This window comes from Dermochelys coriacea, chromosome 4, assembly GCF_009764565.3.
Source record: "Dermochelys coriacea isolate rDerCor1 chromosome 4, rDerCor1.pri.v4, whole genome shotgun sequence".
NCBI lineage: Eukaryota > Metazoa > Chordata > Testudines > Dermochelyidae > Dermochelys > Dermochelys coriacea.
The window spans coordinates 58,011,396-58,032,503 of NC_050071.1; the positions used below are offsets into that span (position 1 = coordinate 58,011,396).

The 21,108-nt window shown below is 41.7% G+C and overlaps 1 protein-coding gene across 9 annotated transcripts in view; it reads right to left on the reverse strand.

Annotated features, from left to right (window-relative positions):
* Positions 1-21,108, reverse strand: part of NR3C2 (nuclear receptor subfamily 3 group C member 2) — a 288,833-nt gene that overhangs the window by 13,344 nt on the left and 254,381 nt on the right. For all 9 annotated transcript variants that reach the window (XM_043513087.1, XM_043513089.1, XM_043513088.1 and 6 more), the window contains one exon: positions 5,790-5,920. In XM_043513087.1, coding sequence (XP_043369022.1) covers positions 5,790-5,920 — 131 coding nt within the window. The remainder of the gene's footprint in view (positions 1-5,789; positions 5,921-21,108) is intronic.

A 21,108-nucleotide genomic window follows, 5' to 3' on the forward strand; every position in this document is an offset into this window, starting at 1 on the left:
AAATGTGTGGATGGCATCTCTACAGAGACTGTCCTGTGAACACCTTCCCTCTTAATCCCACAGTTCACCTTCCCTCCCACTGTGACAACAGAATGTCCATGTGGCTACTACCGAAACTACTTACATGGAATAGAGTTAGGAATGAATTTAATAGTTTTTCAGTTGCCTACTAAAGCAATTTAGCAGTGGGAAATAAGGAAGAGATCTACAATCATGTGACCAGCAAGCATCCTGTGCATAACCACCAAATGCCCTGGGGACCACAGTATGGGGAACCTCTGGTTTAAACAAGTTAACAGGTAATGTGTCAATCTGAAAACCAACAGTCATTAGATTTCTTTACACATTTTCTATTGCAATAATAAACTTGAAGGCACACAACATTCAAAGACAGCTAACACAAAGCAACCATTGTTTTAAATAGATTTATGAGCAAAGTCCATACTGAATGAATAAACCCAACCACTTTTTTGGATGGAAATATAAATCTCCTTCAGTAAAAAAATAAAATAGTTACAATATGCTATGGCATAAAATGCAGGACTTAACTATTTCCTCAATATTTACAAATCCATGCAATTAAAAGTAGGAAAATATAACTTTTGATCAACACTCCTGTATTTCTGATGGCATTATAAAAATGTGAACTAAAGCCATACTTCTATATCTGTCAAATATTATTTCTTTATTTTACCATTATATTGGAAAATTATTACACCATCATCTTAGCCAGATTATAAAAAGAAGAAATAAGATCACAAATAAAAGAAAGTCATGCAAAACACCAAATTTTGGAGGTCTGCCGAGTGTTTCTGATTTTACTTATTAAATGCAGAAGGCATACTGGCAATCATCCAAGATCATGGGCTGGGGAAAAGCAAGAAAACAATTGAGATGTAACGTGTGGTTTTTTCCACATGTAAATGGAGTGAAACTTCCTTGATGTGGTTATCATAGAAGTTTCAAAGCAAAGAGTACACTACATATGACATGATTCAATAATAATAAAAATAAAAACAAGCATGTATTTTCTATCAGAATATAGTATCAAGGTGAAGTTATTAGAAACTGGAATTACTGCTGATCACAGAAAATATTCTATATGCATTATCGTAATCTTCATTTTATCCTACTTTCTTCCTCCCTATTAAAGTTACACAATGTAAATAAGCAGAATATCCCAAAACCGACAAAAAAAATTCTGTAGATTTTCTAAGGACATAATTGTCCATTTCAGACTGAACCAAATGATTTATTTTACCCAATAGGTTCTTGCAATGAACTCTTACAAACCCATCTGTTAATAGTCTAAGAAAAAGGTAGAATAATACATATTTATCTTACTGAAACAACTACCACCACATTGCTATATGTAATTAAACTATTATTACTTTTCTATAGTTTCTCTCACTGCTAATTACAAAAACAGGAGATCCACTTATTTATTCTACTCTGTTTGATCATATATAGTTTTTTATACTACTCTAACAATCATAGATAGTAACTGAGCATGTTCCAGCTGTGCATTAAGCAGCATAATTAATATCTGTCACTTGTGGTTTGTTCTTTCTCTCCTCTTGTTCCCAGGGAAGAGAATTGTCCTGTGTCCCTATTGAGGGGAGGAGAGAGAAAGCCGGGTGCTGCTGAGCTCCACTTGGCACTGGATCTGGGAGAGGTTCTAGTATGGAGCTGGCTAAGAGCCGAAGGGTATGTTGACACTGCAGCTGGAAGTGAGCCTCCCACCCTAGGCAGACAGACTTATCCTGGCGAGTCTTGAACTAGCATGCTAAAAGTAGCAGCATGGACATTGTGTCTTGGCGTGGAGCTTGGGCTCTTATACCTATGAGGCTGGGAGGGCTTGAGATCCCGATTTCCAGCCCAAGCCACAATGTCCAAACTGCTGTTTTTAGTGCATGACCTCAAGCCCACGCCAGGAAGCTCACTCCTAGCTGCAACATAGACATACCTGAAGTGGCCCCTGACCCAGGTCAAAGCAGTCCTAGGCTTGCTCTCAGCTGCCAATAGCTAACAAGTAGAAACCAGGAAGAGCTGAAGTGCAGTGAGTCTGAAGGTTTCCCAGATGAGCACCCCACCCCAGAGCTGATGCATCGGTGACCAGGAACAAGGAAGGCTGTGGGCTGTGAAAGGGGACTCCCTCACATACCACCAGGGGGTTGAGCCACCAGCAGAGAGAGGCAAGGACCCGCTCCAGGACAGTGACTATCAAATTCAGGCTGTTGCACCCTGGGCGGTAGATCAAAGTAAGCCATGCTTTGAACAGCCAGAGCCTGGTGTGCCAAGTCATGTACATGTGGCCGAGGAGACTCAGACATCCTCTTGCTGTCGAGGTCGGGAAACTCTGAAGGCTCTGAATGATGCCCATGATAACTTGAAAACGGGAATCCAGTAGGAGATCCCGTGCCTGAATGGGGTTCAGGACTGCCCTGATGAACTCCATCCTCTGGGTCAGTTCTAGGGTCGACTTCATTACGCTGAGGAGGAGACCTAGCTGTTGGAACATATACCTGACCAGGTGGAAGTGGGACTGCACCTGCTCTCTGGTGCGGTCCCGAAGCAACCGGTCATTGAGATAAGGATACACTTTGTGACGGAGCAAGGCCAGATGGCTATAGAAAAGTAGTGGGAGATAGATATATTAGCTCCAGGCTAAACAAATCCCTGGCACCAGGTTAAGTGAAATGGAAGCTGCTCCAGGTCCATTAAGACACCTGGGTTCAATTAAGAACTTTCCAGAAGGCAGGGAGAATGCTATGTTGATTGGGACACCTGAAGTCAATCGGGGGGGCTGGCTGAAACTAATTAAAAGCCTCCAAGTCAGTCAGGTGGGTGTGCATGTCAGAAGCTGTGGGAAGAAGTTGCGTTGTTGGAGAGGATGAGTAGTACACACCATATCAGGTACAAGGAAGGAGGCCCTGAGGTAAGGGTGAAGTGGAGCTTGAGGAAGTGAGGGCTGCTGTGGGGGAAGTAGCCCAGGGAATTGTACATGTCATGTTTCTAAAAGGTCAGCTACCATAGCTGATACTATTAGGGTCCCTGGGCTGGAGCCCGGAGTAGAGGGTGGGCCTGGGCTCCCCCCCACCCCCTTTGCCCCCTGTTTAATCACTGAGACTGGGAGACAACAGAGACTGTGCAAGGAAGGATAACTTCTCCTCACCTCCCTCGCAGGCTTATGATGAAAATGGCTCAGTAGACTGTGACCCTTGTCTCTAGAGAAAGAAGAGTTACGTGGAGGGTCACAGTGAGCCTCTGAGGCTAGCAAAATCCGCCAGGAAATGCGGGACCCACAGAGGCAAGGACAGAGCTTTGTCACAACTTGCACCTGCCATCGACGGAGGAAGGCAGCCACGACCAACATACACCTAGTAAACACCCAGGGGACTGTGGAAAGGCCGAATGGAAGGGCCGTAAACTGGTAATGTTCACCATTGACCACAAAGCGCAGGAAGCGCCTGTGCACCGGACGAACTGCTATGTGGAAGTATGTGTCCTTCATGTCAAGGGCGGCATACCAGTCTCCAGGAAAGGGATAATGGTATCCAGGGAGACTATGTGGAACTTCAACTTGACCATGAATTGTTGACGCCACGCAGGTCCTGAATGGGTCAGAGGCCCCCACTGGCCTTGGGGATTAGGAAATAATGGGAGTAAAACCCTTTGCCCCTTAATTCCCGCAGAATCTCCTCTATCACCCCCAGGGCGAGGAGCGCCTGAAATCTCCTGAATAAGGAGTTGCTTGTGAGAGGGGTCCCTGAAGAGGGATCGGGAAGGGGGGTGGGAGGGCGGGAAGGAACAAAATTTGAGAGAGTATCCCGCTTCCACTGTGTGAAGGACCCAGCGGTCCAAAGTTATTTGAGACCATGCATGGCGGAAATGGGATAAATGATTCAAAAAAGATGGGGAAGGATCTTGGGGTAAATCTGGTACACTGTCCTCAGGTGTCCCTGCTTGGAACCCGACGATGGTTTCGTCAGGCCCTGGCCTTGTCCAGATGGAGGGTTGGAGGGCTTCCTCATACCATTCCACCCCCGCCGCCTGTAAAAGTCCTGCCTCAGCCGAGGAGGGTAGGAGTGCTGCTGCGGCTGCTGGCGCTTGAAGTGCTTCTGCTGGGTTGCTGGGGTGTGCATACCCAGGGACGTCATGGTCGCCCTCACATCCTTAAAGCTACGTAATCTAGAGTCAGTCTGCTCTGCGAACAGGCCCTCCCCATCAAAGGGCAAGTTCTGCAGCGTCTGCTGAATCTCAGGGGGCAGGCCAGAGGCTTTCAGCCAGGAGGTGCGCCTCATGGCAATCCTGGAGAACAAGGTACATATGGCCGAGTCCGCAGTGTCCAGTGAGGCCTGTAAGAGGTCCATGCCACCGTCTTGCCCTCATCAACAAGAGCCCCAAACTCCTCCCTGGACTCAGGAGACACAAGTTCATTGAACTTCAGCATGGAGTTCCAGGAGTTAAAGTTGTAGCGGCTCAGGAGTGTCTGTTGATTGGCAATCTGTAGCTGGAGCCCACACGTAGAGTACACCTTGCGGCCAAACAAGTCCAGCTGCTTGACATTCTTCGACTTGTGCACAGGGGCTAGCTGTCCGTGCTTCTCCTTCTCGTTCATGGCCACAATCATGAGCGAGCAGGGCTGTGGGTGCATGAACAAATAATCGTACCCCTTCGAGGAGACAAAGTATTTACGTTCTACCCCCTTGGCCATAGGGGGTCTGCCAGATGGTTTTGGCATTGGTCTGGATGGTCTTAATGAGAGGCAGGGCCACCCTTGACGGACCTTCCGGGGCCAAAATGTCCATCACCAGGTCCTCCAATTCCCCCACCCTTCTCCGGGTTTCAGTGCCGCTTCGGTTCTGGGCAGTGGGAGAGGTGCCGAGTTGATGTTGCTGGCTTCGGTGCTGGGGAGTGGCGATGCATGGGTCTTGACCAGAGTCCAACCGCAGCACCGCCTCCACTACTGCTGCCGGGGTGCTGCGCACTGAAGAATTCGGTGCTGGGTCCTGCCATGCCTATGGAGGCTCGGGAATAAGTGCCGCCTCAATAAGGAGCTGCTTCAGGTGAAAGCCCCATTCCTTTTTAGTCCGAGGACGAAATCCCTTGCACTTCTCAGCTTGTGAGCCTCCCCCAGACACTTTAGACAAGAGTCATGGGGGTCGTCCCTTGGCATGGGTTTAGAGCAGGACCTGCAGGGCTTGAATCCCAGGGACTTGGGCACGAAGCCCTAAAGAAAAATAGTCAGGGTGGAGGGTAACCGCCCAACCTGACTGCCACTAATTAAAACAAAAACAAGAACTACCAACAAAAAACAAACAACAACTATCAAAGCTACCAAAACTAGGGAAATGTGAAGACCTTGCAGAGCAAGATGCCACAGTTCCAATGACCATCACGGGCGGTAAGAAGGAACTGAGAGAGTGCTAGGTCAGCTGGGTCATATATTGAGCGCCATGCAGGCACCACTCCAGGGAGTTCCACAGCCGACCCGACGGATGCTGCTAGGGGAAAATCTTTCCAACGGCCGTGCATGCAGCACACGCACATGTAATTGGAATGGATATGACCAACACAACTCAAAGAACAACAGTTACAAAGGTGAGTAACCGTTTTTTCCTTGCTTTCCACCCCTTCTCTTGCGAACATATGAACCTCCAGGACAATTTCTCTTTCATTACTCCTGTAGTTAAATGTCTTGTATCATTTTATGAATTACAGGTGCTAAATCAATATGCCATCTAACAATTAGCAAGTATGCCGGGTAACAATAGGAGCTAACCTACCCGTGCTTAACAGCAGCAAAACTTTCATTATGGTATATTCTTCAAAACTAATCTGCAAGCGAACAAACTGCAGGCTGATCTGGTGCATCCCCTGGCACAGTTCAAACATTGCAGACTGGCGCATCCTCTCCCTGCAAAGGAAAAACAGGACAGCAGCATGTGAGAATGCAAATGCATAAGAAAATCCAGAATGGCAACCCATGCATCAGGGAAGCCAAAGTGCAATCTTCCAGTAAAATGCAGCCAACAGAGTTCTACAATAAAGCCTGCACCTTGTTTTTGTTTAGCAACAAATTTATGGCCTACAGAGACTGTATGTGCTCCATCTTATTGTGAGTGGCAACCTCTTCTATGTGCTCCAGGAATGAGAGAAAACAGAATGCAGCCACTTTAAAACTAGCTGACCTTTCCAAATCCTGATCATTGCATTCTGGCCTTGGAGGACCCAGAACAGAGTCCTTTTAAGCTAAGAGGCCTATCATGACCTAGGCACATAAATTGATTTCACTGAACCAGGAATTTTCGTTAACTGGGCTTACTATAGGGTAAGCTGGGGTAATACTATATTAGTGGGGAAAAGCTACAGAAATAAAGAGAAATATCATTTGAAAACAAATTTGAGATTTAAGTTTTGAAGATATTCGTAATAACACACTAAGTAAAAAAAAAATAAATACAAAATTAGGTTGTCAGTGTCCTTTCAATTTTTTCCTGGCTGAAGGCAACATTGACATGATGGTGTTCCAAAGGAGATGTATTGGCTGCAATAGCTGAGCCCACGTTGTGTAATGTTTTGAACCAGTTACGCAACTCCACTTTGGGAATTGGCTAAGTATGCGTGTGTAGTGAGGGGAAGAAATACGGTAACAAGAGGAAGGATAAAGTATATGGTCAGTTTTACACAAAAATGAGTGGCAGTCGAGAGATTCTTTCAGCATACAGGTAGACATTTTGACTTTGACAACATCATTTTGGATGGTGCTGTATTGTAAAAATACAACCAACAGTTTTAGGAAAGGAATGAGAAATGAGGCAAATGGCTTATAAAAATAAAATGAAATTCATGACCGCATGTTATCTCCTTCAAATCACTGTCATATACCATGAAGGAGTTAGCAGCTTAATGCTGTGGACAGACATCTGGGTTTTAAAGAGGATATCAGGACTAAATAATAGTGCATCAGCTATTCTAGATTTCTGTGTTGCTAGCTTTAGCATTCATCCACCCCAAATAACTTCCATTTCCAAAGCTGTTCTAACTATTTTCCTGGCAACATAGAAGGTCAAGCTACAAAGATAAATGTGTGGTACAATAAAAGTGAATCTGATAAATTATTTTCTAGTTATTGAAGTTTATGTTAGAGCTTAGTATAGTTCATGGAACTGCCTAAAGGAAACCATTTTTAAAGTGAACAAGGACCTTTTAGGTATTTAGTCAAACTGTTGCAGTTCTGTTATATTAGAATACCAATGGCTGACAAAGCATATATATTTATGATGCCTTTATAAAGAAGAAAATGCCTTTTTGTAATCCCATGAGACTATCTGAAATGAGGAAGTTTATACAAACGAACCTCTTATTAACCAATTTTCTTTTCTATTTTAAGAGAAGTTACATAACAATATGTCAGCATACCACACCATATTAGAGATAAAAATTTCTTAGTCATAGTTTAAAACAAACAAATTCTACTTTCTCTTCATATCTCCAAGTAGCTCTTTTCTTAGGCAATTTCAGACTAAACTATCCTGTATTAAAAGTTAAGACAGTGCTAATTAGAACTTTGCTGTGTTTAAGATGCTATTGCAAGACAAAAAAGTTAAATGTAAACAGCCATGAGGACCTGGATTGTTTGCCTCACTTGTAAAATTAGAATATAATATGGGTGTTGTCATAAATATAAAGGGAAGGGTAACCACCTTTCTGTATACAGTGCTATAAAATCCCTCCTGGCCAGAGGCAACATTCTGTTACCTGGAAAGGGTTAAGAAGCTCAGCTAACCTGGCTGGCACCTGACCCAAAGGACCAAGGGGGACAAGATACTTTCAAATCTTGGGGGAAGGAAGGCTTTTGTTTTGTGCTCTTTGTTTACGTGGTTGTTCTCTCTTGGGACTGAGAAAGGCCAGACAGTAATCCATCTTCTCCAACCCATCCTAATCCAGGTCTCCAATACTGCAACCAGTATAGGTAAGCCAGGCAAGGCAAATTAGTTTATCTTTTGTTTTATGTGAATTTTCCCTGTGTTAAGAGGGAGGTTTGTTCCTGTTTTCTGTAACTTTAGGGTTTTGCCCAGAGGGGGATCATCCGCGTTTTGAATCTGAATACCCTGTAAAGTATTTTCCATCCTGATTTTACAGAGATGATTTTTACCTTTCTTTTTTTTTTTAATAAAACCTTTCTTTTAAGAACCTGACTGATTTTTCCATTGTTCCAAGATCCAGGGATTTGGGTCTTTGATGATTTTGGAACCTATCGGTTAGGATATTATTCTCAAGCCTCCCCAGGAAAGGGGGTGTTTAGGGCTTGGGGGGATATTTTGGGAGAGATGACTCCAAGTGGTCTCTTTCCCTGTACTTTGTTTAAAACACTTGGTGGTGGCAGCATACTGTTCAAGGACAAGGCAAAGTTTGTACCTTGGGGAAGTTTTTAAACTAAGCGGGTAAGAATAAGTTTAGGGGGTCTTTCATGCGGAGTTCAGCGTGGGGAAGGAACCTGACAGGTGTATAATAGAGCACTATAATTGTTCAATGATCACTAGCCATTTTTTATTAATCAGCAACACTTTTCTCTACTTATTCAAAATATTTATTCACATAATACAGCAACTGGATTAAGTTCAACTAATTATTTTAACCAAAGAAAATGACTTTTCAAACATACTGCCAAGGTTCCTTCCCCACTCTGAACTCTAGGGTACAAAGGAAAGACCCCCTAAGCTTATTCTTACCAGCTTAGGTTAAAAACTTCCTCAAGGTACAAACTTTGCCTTGTCCTTGAACCCTTTGCTGTCACCACAACCAGCATGTTAAACAAAGAACAGGGAAAGAACCCACTTGGAGACGTCTTCCCCCCAAAATATCCCCCCAAGCCCTACACCCCCTTTCCTGGGAAAGGCTTGATAAAAATCCTCACCAATTTGCATAGATGAACACAGACCCAAACCCTTGGCTCTTAAGAACAATGAAAAAGTAATCAGGTTCTTAAAAGAAGAATTTTAATTAAAGAAAAAGTAAAAGACTCACCTCTATAAAATCAGGATGGTAAATACCTTACAGGGTAATCAGATTCAAAATATAGAGAATACCTTACAGGGTAATCAGATTCAATACACAGAGAATCCCTCTAGGCAAAACCTTAAAAAAGACACAAAAATAGGAATATACATTCCATTCAGCACAACCTATTTTACCAGCCATTTAACAAAGGGAAATCTAATGCATTTCTAGCTAGATTACTTACTAACTTAACAGAAGTTCTGAGGAGTTATGAAGAGCTTTCCTGATCTTTCCTGGCAAAAGCATCCCACAGACAGACAGACCCTTTGCCCCCCCCCCCCTCCAGCTTTGAAAGTATCTTGTCTCCTCATTGGTTATTTTGGTCAGGTGCCAGCGAGGTTATCTTAGCTTCTTAACCTTTTACAGGTGAAAGGGTTTTGCCTCTGGCCAGGAGGGATTTTACAGTTCTATATACAGAAAGGTGGTTATCTTTCCCTTTATATTTATGACACATACAAACTGTCTGGTGAAAGAGAAGAATCACAGTGTATGCAAACTAAGACTTATTAAAGCTTCCTGGTGTTTTCTCTGTTTCCTTAGCAGATTTTTTTCTTCTTCTGAATGCTAAGAAAATGTTCTCCCAATTATTAGGTGTACTCTACATTCTCTCCTCTTTTCCACCCTCTTCTAGCTTAGTTACAAGTAGCATGCCATGTTATTTTTAATTTGCCATGATCCATTATGAACTAAGGATATGAAAAGGAACAGGAAAATCCAAAGGAAACATTTCCAACACTTTGAACATTGACTAGAATATTCTTAGACTTTCTTGCTAGAAAAGCAAACAAGATCAACTGTTATTATTTATTAAGTATCGAAAGTACAGAACATGGAAAAAGACACAGTCACTGCCCCAAAGAGCTTACCATCTAAGGCTGCAACATTTACTCTGATAGAGTATAATTTATTCATATAGCAATCCCTATGATTTGAATTGGACTATTCATATGAGTAAGCTCTACATACAAGTAAGGATGTGCAGGATCAAGGCACAGAATATTAAATTAAAATAAATAGACATTTTGAAAACTATGGCATAATCAGTCTACATTCTAACTTTTCCTCTTTCAGTATTGCAGTAATGGCTGAATCTTGATTCTCTGAGCTATTCCACTTGGCTGTCTGGCGACTGTTATACTACTACTGCAGTAGGATGCACATCAAGTATCTCAGCGCCTATAGCAATCACTCTTTAAAACTTTTCTGTTTTGCCTTAGTTAGGCAATATTTCATATAGTTTCCTATAATTTTATAAGCAATACTTAACAAATGCTGTAAATACTAAGTTAATGTTATTAAGTCACCAAACGCAATTAGGAATTTAAGGATGCCCATTCTATTCCCCGATGCCACAGAGCAATCCATAACCCTTTGGGGCTGTGAGGTGCTATAGTTTGTGCATCAAGTCAAGAAAGCTTTGCATCAAGCTTCTGCAGAGGAGCAATGGACAAAGGGAGAAATGAGGAAAAATGGTCCTTATGCTACCTGCCCACCCAGAAGCTCCATAGGACAAAGCAGACATTTGCATAGAATAGGAAAAAATAGGCCCAGTTCTGCCTTCACATACATGGGTGCAACCTCTGTGTAAAGTTGATGGAAGATCTGCATGTGTATCTAGGGGAACATTTTATATATTTTTCACTATTAAATGTGCCTGTGCAAAATATAAAATCACAGATAATTCTAAAATAATACAATGCAATTTGAAAATCCAGTCTGGAACTCAATCCCCCACCCCCAAACCCATATCATTAGGCAAAAAGCTGGGTAAATAGAGCCCTGAGGCCTAACAAACTGTTTCTGTTGGACTAGTAGGAAAGTAATATATCCTACCATCCCATTCTGTCCACATCTAGGGGCTGTTTTTGCCCAAATCAATCTCCATTGTTGTGATAAGGCAAAAAGAGTGAGGCAGTCCCTAAGGTAGTCAGCGCCAAAAATACATAGGGATTTGTAGTTCAAAATCTATACCTTGAATTGCAATTCAAAATGAACTGGAAACCAGTGTAGCTGAAGTAACTAAATGGCAAACAGCAAAGTGAGCATTACTGCATATTCTGTGCTAACTCAAGTTCCTAAGTGGAACCCCAAGAAAAGCTCACTGCAGAAATGCAATGTGCAGGTGATGACAACATGGGTAAAAGTTGTTAAGTCAGCTTCCAGAAGGAAGAGTTAAAAATCTCCCTGCCAAATGATGATGAAAAAAGCATTTCTGGTTACTAATGCTACTTGGGAATTTTGTTCTCTCTCAGTTATATAGCTGACAATATTATTTATATTAGACAAAACTAGAGAAGCATCTGAGGAACCAGCAGGAGAAACTATTAAAGCTCAGTGAACGGCCAGAACTATAGCTAATGAAATTCAGTGTATGTAAGGTTAGGGAAACTTCTGGAACCACTGTTAAAATTATTTCTATCTACTCGTATACATACCTGGGTTCCAAATTAACTGTAACGCTACAGATAAAAGAGGAAGTGCTCAGGATTTTATGACCACCATCACAACCGTGAGATTATCCCTGGTGCTGAATGCTCAACTCATGCAGCTGGTCACACTTTAGATCTGGTGTGCAGATTAAGGTGAGAGGACTGGATATTATACTGTGGGTTTCTGTGTTGAGTTTAAGGTGCTGGCTTTAACCTATAAATCACTCAATGGCCAGGACCTTCCTACCTGATAGGCTCCCTGTCCCTGTGCTATACTGCTGCAGTCAGTCAGCCAAAGCCCCTTAATCTGAAATTGCCCAAAACTGAATTAATAGTATTGAAAAGGGACTGAATTCTCCTATTTATTCATTCTCCTAATGCACAAAAAAAGGGGACAATGATATTAAAAGATAACATTTAAAAATCACAAAATGAAATACATTTTTACACAATGCATATTAACGAGCCATAAGATATCTCTGAGGCCAAGAGCTTAGTAGGATTTTTTTTAAAAACAAATTTGTATAAATAATTAACTCATTATTAAGCAATAATTAACATTTGCTAAGATAAAAGTTTTGTAAGGGAAGTAACTCCTTATACTTCAGGACATAAACCAACTACTAACTGCCTGGGGCTACCAAGAAACTTGAAATTCACCTACAGGTGCCATGAAGTCAGATAAATATACTGATCCATTTACACATAAATTATAGATTAGAATCGATGCAGGATCCTTCCCAATTTTAGCTTGACTTGCTTATACACAAGAAATGGACCATGCTGTAACACCCCAGACTTTACATCTAATACCACAATTCACATCATTATGTATGAGCGAATGAAACATCTTGTGCTCAATGCTGTCTCTGGTTTCTTATTCCTCTACTCTCCCACCTCCTTTAACAGCGGCGGACCTTTTGACTGGACAGCAGGAAATGAAAGGCTCCCAAAACTCATGAGTGCCAGGAATGGGGAAGGGGGCGCTAATCCCCTGTATTCCTTATCTCCCTTTGGTTCTCTGCTTAGTCATTGGCTTGGTAAGAGGGGAGAGGGCCAGCTGATTGGCTTCCAGGTACCCCCCACTACCTATTTAAAGTTGACCAGACTTTTCAAAAGCCTCTTAGGGCATGTCTACACTGCAACATGAAGTCTCAGAGCCTGGGTCAATTGACTTCCGCTCACAGGGCTACAAATAGCAGTGTAGATGTTCCTGCTCAAGCTGCAACCTCAATCTTGGGAAGGGGGAAGGGTCTTGGAGCCCAGGCTCCAGTCCAGACATCTACACTGCTATTTTTAGCCTCACAGCACAAGTCTTGCAAGCCCAAGTCAATTGACCTGGGCTCTGAGATTTGGTGTCACGGGTTTGTCTTTGCAGGGTAGATGTACCTTTACTCTCCAGTTAGCTGCCCCACCCTCCCTTCCCTTAGTTGAGGATTAGAAGCTGTGAGGCTTATGATGCTGCAGGTCTGACCAATCACCTGGTTTTTCCCACTGGGCCAAATTGGAATATGGTCCATTGTGGTTTTTTACCTTCCTTCCAGCTTCCTGGAACCACAACTGGATTAAAAACAATAGGATTTAAGGTTCATATAATGCTGTTATAATCACTGATGCAACTTGCCATCAGCGTCCAGGGCAGGTAAAGGCTAAAAGGGCCAGCTCCCAGAGGTAAATGAGACCTGGAATTTCATAGCTGAACCTTACACTCATGGGGGGGAAGGAGCCTTTACAGACTGAGGTCCCTGCTCCCAGCCTCTGACACTCCATCCCCCTGGTGTATCCTTTGGCAGGGTAGGGGGTGTTACAACAGAACTGAGTCTAGGGTAGACTCTCTTCTGAGTTATTGTTTGGTTTGTGGTTAAAGTCCTGTGATCTGCGTTGGAACCAATTAAATGCTTAGTATTTGATAGCATGAAAAGGGCAGTGTAGTGCCCCTCCCCAAGGTGTAATTAATACTCATTTAAACCCATCCTATGTGTCTGTCAGACATTTGCCTGTTTGACCTAGTCAACACCAAAGAGCGTATTGAAACAGTTTGTACCTTTATTAACATAAAAATGATCTGATTCTAAGCATACATATTGTTACAGTTGTTTTTTGTTTTGGGGTTGTTGGTTGTTTTTTTTTTTACATATTCTTTCTGGTTCTGTCATTGGTGTTTTTCTTTTATCGATGTATGTTTGCGTAAGGAGAGGCATTTACTAGTTGCGATCTCAATTATTCATGATTGTTATTATTTATCTAGTCTCCTATCCACACTGTGCGCAGATACACACTTAATTTAGTTTACTTCCAGGAATTACTTGCAGATGTTGTAACGTGGATGAGCTGAGGATAATGTTGCACAAAAAACTAGTTGCCAAATAGAGAAACAATGTGGGTAAGGTAATATATTTTATTGGACCAATTTCTGTTGTTGAGAGAGACAAGCCTTCGAGATACACGGAGCAATTCTTCATATCTGGGAAAGGTACTGGGTACAGTTTTTAAAGGATGCCTTTTTGTCGCTAAGTGCTTCTTTTCCTTGGTTGTTTAGCCATGGTGGTACTTTTTTGGTCCTCTCACTATGTTTTTTAATTTGGGGCATACATTTAATGTGAGTCTCTATTATGCTGTTTTTTAAAAGTTTCCATGCAGCTTGCAGGCTTTTTCACTTTTGTGACTGCACCTTTTAATTTCTGTTTAACTAGCTTCCTCATTTTTCACTCCTGGGGGAATTCTGCGTTATTGCACAAACGCATAATTAATGTCCCCCACAGATCCCTCCCCGCAGAATAATTGATTCTGACAGGAAGGCAAAGCGAAGGCATGAGAGTGGTAACACAGCATTTACATCTTTCACCTACCAGGGGCTGATGTGGCACCAGAAAAGAGGGCAGTTGGTGCTAGGGCCAGAGCAGCCAGTCGTGGAGAAGGAGGTAGAAGCTGCCTTCCTCACAGAGCCCTGTTCATGTGGCCAGATGAGAAGGCAAAGGATATGGGAGTGATGGACAGAGCAGGGCACACAGGGTTGCTTGCGGGGGGATCACACACTCTGGGTTTCAGAAGGTCTAGTCATGGGAGCATAGGAGATATTGGGGTGACAACATTGAGCAAGTGGCTGAATGGGAGTGGAGTTGCAGGGCCATATGGGGACATGTGCAGATATGTATGGCTGAATGGAGTGTGGGGACACAGCGGGACAGGGACAGATGTGCCTGATTGAATGGGAGAGGCTAGTGGTCAGCCAAGACAATCCTGCACAGTGCCAAAAAAAATCCTGCACCGTGCCTGTTCCATACTCTCCCACCCATACCCAAAAACCCTCCAGGTTCACTCCTTGGCTCCTTCCCAGCAATTACTTCCCTCTCCCTCAGCTCCTCCGTACCCGATTCCTCCCAGCCTTTGCACTGCTTCTGAGGGTGTGGGAAATATAATTCATTTAAACTACAATACAGAAATGTTACTCAAAAATTCTGTATTAATATGCCTAGTAAAGAATCTATTTGTCAAAACATTTCTTGAATCTTTTTTGTTGTCTGTATTGTTACAGACATACTTGTTGATAGGTGTTTTGAACTAAATTACTAAAATAACTGAAACTGGCATGATTATATTATGTTATTTTGACAAATAAAATATGCAGAATTTTAAAATACTCTGTGTAGAATTTTTAATCTTTTGGTGCGGAATTCCCCCAGCAGTAATTTTGTGTAGTTCTGAAGTTAAATGCTACTGTGGTGGGCTTCTTTAGTACTTTCCCTCAGCCCCCACAAGGATGTTAAATTTAATTACATTATGATCGCTATAACCAAGAGGTTCCGCTATATTCACCTCTTGGACCAGATCCTGTGCTCCACTTAGGGCTAAATCAAGAATTGCCTCTCTTTTCTAGGTTCCAGCACGAGCTGCTCCAAGAAGCAGTCATTTATGATTTATAGAAACTTTATCTCTCATCCTGTCCTGATGCATCCAATCAATATGGGGATAGTTGAAATCCCACTATTGAGTTTTCTATTTTTATAGCTTCTCTAATCTCCCAGAGCATTTTACAATCACCATCACCATCCTGGTCAGGAGGACAGTAGTACATTCCTACTGCCATATTCTTATTATTCAAATATGGAATTTCTATCCAAAGCAGAAACCAAACAATAAAGGCAGATCCTCTACTCCAGGGGTCAGCAACCTTTCAGAAGTGGTGTGCCGAGTCTTCATCTATTCAATCTAATTTAAGGTTTCGCGTGCCAGTAATACATTTTAAAGTTTTTAGAAGGTCTCTTTCTATAAGTCTATAATATATAACTAAACTATTGTTGTATGTAAAGTACGTAAGGTTTTTAAAATGTTTAAGAAGCTTCATTTAAAATTAAATTAAAATGCAGAGCCCCCCGGACCAGTGGCCAGGACCCAGGCAGTGTGAGTGCCACTGAAAATCAGCTCGCGTGCCGCTTTTGGCACATGTGCCATAGGTTGCGTACCCCTGCTCTACTCTAAAAGTATTGAAAAAAAAGTATTTGGTCAACATTTGGAATTCCACTGTGGGTTACGAATGTACACCAGGCACCCGGAGTCAGAGAATTTGAAAGTAGTGTCTGTTGCTCCAGGCAAGCACCCTGGCTCACCTTGTGCCTCCTACCAAGACGATAAAGGACGGGTGGACTGATGGCCTCTTCAGTTCCTTCTTGTAAGATAAGATCTGAACCAGCAGGGAAAGAGGGTGGGAAGTGGACCACAGATAGGGACCACACATCTCAAAGAACCTCCAGTTACAGGTAAGTAACCTCCTCTTCTTTTTCGAGTGACGGTTCCTGTTGTATTCCACTGTGGGCGACTGACAAGAAGCACTTAAATAGGAGGAAGGGATGAGGATGGTAGGGTTGAGCAGAGAACCGCTATCCCAAAAGAGGCATCAGCAGCCAAGTCCTGCACCAGGGCATAATGTCTAGGAGGGGTATGTCCTGAAGAGGTGCTATGATTGTGGCAAGAGCTCTCGTGGAATGAGCTTCTACCCCTATAGGCAGAGGGAGGTTTGAGAGCTGATAGCAGAATAAAGCTATGAACTATTTACAGCTGAATTAATGCTGTTTTTCAGAACAGCAGAGCTGAGGACACTAAAGTTTCGGACCCGGACCATGCAGCAGTGAGAAGGAACTGAAGAAGCAGTCAAATGAGAGAATTCAGAGGTGGGTTCAATGGTAGGGGTTGGGCTGCAATGCCCAACCCTGAATATAGGTTATTTGGCATGGAGGCCATTTTACATTGTCTTTGGTCCAAGAAGCTACCTGGTATTTTATAGTCCCTCCACCTCCTCCCCCGCCTTAAATTTAAAAGTTATTAAAATTGCAGCTTTAAAATCCCTGCATATGTGTTTCATTCTCTTGCATGAAAGAGTTCCAGTTTTTTCTTTTTTACAAATGATGCTGATGCAAGCAGGTACCTATTACTTTATTTTCCTTTTCCACCCCAGTCCCTTTATTGTAAAATTATTGGTTTGGCCACTAAAATGTAAATATTCTGAAGAAGCTGTCACCAGTCAGAACTTTTGTTTATAAACAAAGAAAATATTTAACACAAGCAAAGGAACCAACATGTGTATGTACAAACCTAAGTAAATACACGATTTTACTAGTGTAAGCTGTGTCCTCCCACCTCCCCCTACACACTGTATGCTGCTATCTCTGGTGGTGTTATAACTAAATTTAACCGTAAACATTTTGGGTCAGGGACAATATCTTATTTATCTACAAAACACTCTGTTTGTATATGTGTATAAGCAACATATTGGTGTAATATATGCCTTTCTCCTAGTATACTAAAATAACAACTTTGATAATCTATGCCAGTGCTTATAATGATAACAAGGTGCTATTTACAAAAAAATGTAAACATAAATCGAACAGTAGCCCACAAAGGTCTTATTAAATACAAGGCCAGATTTTCCAAGGTGTGCAGGCAAAAGTGCACAGCCAATTTTAGGTGTGCCTGAGCTTCATGTATGCAAAAGTGCAAGTGTGCTTTTAAAAATCTGGCCCATTACACTGTTATTACCAGGAATAAATTTATACCCAAATTGTGTGAATAAAGTAAACAACAACAAGCCCTCTAAGCTAAATGAATAGCTTTGCATTGTACTTGAAGTTAAGTGAGTGAATTCTAAAAATTAGGGTTGTCTCCTCAGAAAGCCCTTCTGACAAACCTGCAGAATGAGCCTCAAGGACAGACATTCAGTGAATCACAGCTACCTTAAGGTCTCAGTTAAGTGCCCTCCCCGAAACCACATGCCTATCAACAGAGAAACTGGCAGCAGCCTATAGTTCTTTGGTAAACAAGAATTTCAGCTCCTAACCCTGTAACGGAAATTACCAAATTAACTGCTGGCTGCTGTTCCTCCTCTAGTTTTCAAGGAAATAGACACAAGACCAGCAACTTCTTCCTTGGCTCAAAAGAAGGTAAAATTTTTAAACTTGTTATTATTCTGAACCACTTACGCATGGAATTGTGTTCACCAATCAAATGTCTGTTTCTATGAAAATAAAAAAGGAGTAGCAGGCAGCTGCTGAAGAGTTAGAATTCTTGTTAATTCCAGCTTCTGACTGCCAGTTGCCTTTTCTGCTACTATTTTAATGGAAATGGACATTGCTTGGGAAAAATGAAGATAAGTGCTTTAAAATAATGACTTTTACAATAAACCATTCACGTTCAGGCTTCTGTTTTTATGAAAAGGAGGGGAGGCACAGCCCACTGTCAGCAACTGCTGGTGCTAGTGGAAGGGCCAGCCACAGTGGGACTGGGGTGTCCAGACTTTACGCATGGCTAACATTGCCAGCAGCACCAGTCTCCCCAAAAGGGACCACCCTTGCTAGCCAGCTGTGAGTGAAAAGGAATGCTGTACCCTCTTCCAAAATAGTGGAGTTCCATATGGAAGGTGCTCTCCCAGGAAGTCTTCTGGAACAGCCAGCTAAAATTCCTGGGGTTTGTTGCAGCATAGCCCCTTCATACCCATCCAGCATGGGCTGTGACTTTAAGCCACAATCAGCCCATGGCCTATAGGAAGAAAAATACATTACCCTGATTTTAAATGAATCTGTCTCCAATGTAGTTCTGTTATACCATCACATTAATAATACATTCAGTTTCTCCCTGGAGAAGGTAAAGATATTTGTTCTACAGTGCTAAGAACTGCTAAGGATCACATCAATTTATATGTAACATCACATCACTTTCCATTTTAAAGCATATTAAATCTGATAAAACTCACATTAGGATTCACATTAAAATAATTAAAATAATCCAATTATTTAAACCTAAAAATTTGTGATAATAAAAGCATACAAATGACTAATAAAATCAAATGTCTGACATAAATAACAATTAAGTATGCAGTTAATGGGAGTCGAAATAGAAGACATGAAAGCACTAATCTTCCCTTCAGTTTATGTTCTACTATGGTAAAGGTTCCGCATTAAGAATAAAATCACACAAATATTTTCTTCTTATCAAAACTTTTACTTTTGCAGTGCTACATTCAATAATAATAGAAATGTACCCCTGAACATCAAAATGCATACTGGCTCCCCTAGGGTATACAGTCAGTAAAATGGCATTTTGTATCCATTTAATGTCCATCACACAACTACAAATAGTCTCCCAAAGTGGCAAAAGTACTGGCTACACTCTCCTGTTCAGTAGTGAAGAAAAACAATTTTCTCCCCCTCACTCCAAACAGCCTCAAAGATGAGGAGGTTTTGCCTGGGCAGGCAGCGGAAGGAAGACCCTTGGGCTGCCTTAAAGAGGGTCTTGCTTTTCCCTCCTCCCCATGGCAGTCCCTCAATCCTCACTCAAGCCATGCCAGGAGCTCTGTGCGTACCGCTATTTCCCTGTCCCCCCACCATTCCTATTTCTTTTCTTTCTGCCTAGGACAGAAGTCATTCAAGGTGTCAACATTTTAAACTCTAATGGGTAAACGGACAAAGGTGATCTGGGGAATCATTTGATAACTATTATGCTGGAAAGTGTTTGTGGCTGCCATCACCGGTTCTTTGATCTGTAGGCAGTTACAGACCTGGTTGAAGCTGCTGGCTCTGCTAACCAGAGGCCAAGGGCTCCATGTGTACCCTCATTTTCCCCTTTCTGGTTTTTCCAGTTTCCCCTGAAATCAATAGGGTTCTGCTCATTGATGTCTAGAACGTTCCGTGAAATTTGGAATCAATCGGTGGTGGCATTCAAAAGTTATTGCATTTACAGACAAACAGAAAGACAAACACAGAAATGCCATCTAGTTGAGTGCAGGGCCTTGCTTTGCTTGATCAATAACTATTCTCAAAGACCATCCAGTGAAATAAAACCTACAGAGCAAATGCTGCTTGTTGCATTTTTATAGCCGTATCAGATATAAATCTGTAGGTTTCCTTTTTGTGTACTCCATTAGAATGACACTGGTTTTTGTACATTATACAAAACTAAATGCTTTGATACACTTATCTCAGAAAGAAAAGGAGTACTTTTGGCACCGTAAAGACTAACAAATTTATTTGAGCATACGCTTTCGTGAGCTACAGCTCACCTCATCTCAGAAAGTGGCCTGAACTGATCTTTAAGGAAAGTAAAGAATTAACATATATACAAATGTCACTGATAAAGCTGTGCATGTCCACATCTACTTCTCATTGCACCGATGGTTCAGATTTCATGAGCTCAAGTCCTCTCTTGACAGGAGATATATGCAAGCACATAAATACGGACAGAAACATGCTTGCTGATTTTCTAACAGATCAGTGATCACAGGTTTGGCCGTTTATTAGCAAAGTATGAATATTATCAAACTGATAACAAGAAGTGTCTAGACAATAAAGGAAAGAAAAGGGGACTTAATGACAATTAGATTTAAAAGATTACAAGATTGTCCTAAAATTAGACCACTATTGGAATGAAATCTAGCTTGAAATCTAGACTAGCATCAGTACTGTCAGGGTTATATTCAACCCCATGCAAAATACTGAATGGAATAGTAATTGTTTAAACACTTTGATAGACATTCAAAATCTAGAGAATCATCTTTTTTCCTCCCAAATATGTATAGTCAAAACATAAGTGGCGCTCTTAAATATGCGGCTTATTTAGTTGCATTTATCCTCCTTACTGTTACTATAGAAATCAGAATACCAGGAAGAATTATAGGCTTCAGTATCTAAAGGTCACACAGAGGTAGTTGTATTCTTACAGTGTGTTATGCAACACTAATCCTAATGGTCTCAGGTTCCACAAGTATTCTATGAGAGGATGTCAGGGACATAATAAAAAAGACAATGTATGTTCTGTTTACTAAGAAAATATGTAAAATTAATAAAATTCAGATTTAAAATAAAATCATAGCTACAGTTAAATTCCAATTTACTAGCTTTTAATTTAAAAATTCTGAAGTTCCTTAGTATTGCCAAATCCTCTGCCCAGTCACATAATCTTGTCACTGTTAGTTCAAGAGCTACCTTGGCAGCTCCTGAAACAGCTTTTCTGCATCTCTCCACTTCATCTGCTCACTATCCATTTTCAAATCTCATCTGAAAAATGTTTCTAATTCCTCTCTTACTTCTCTTTGCAATTGTGGGAGCCACAAAGCGTTTAGTACAAA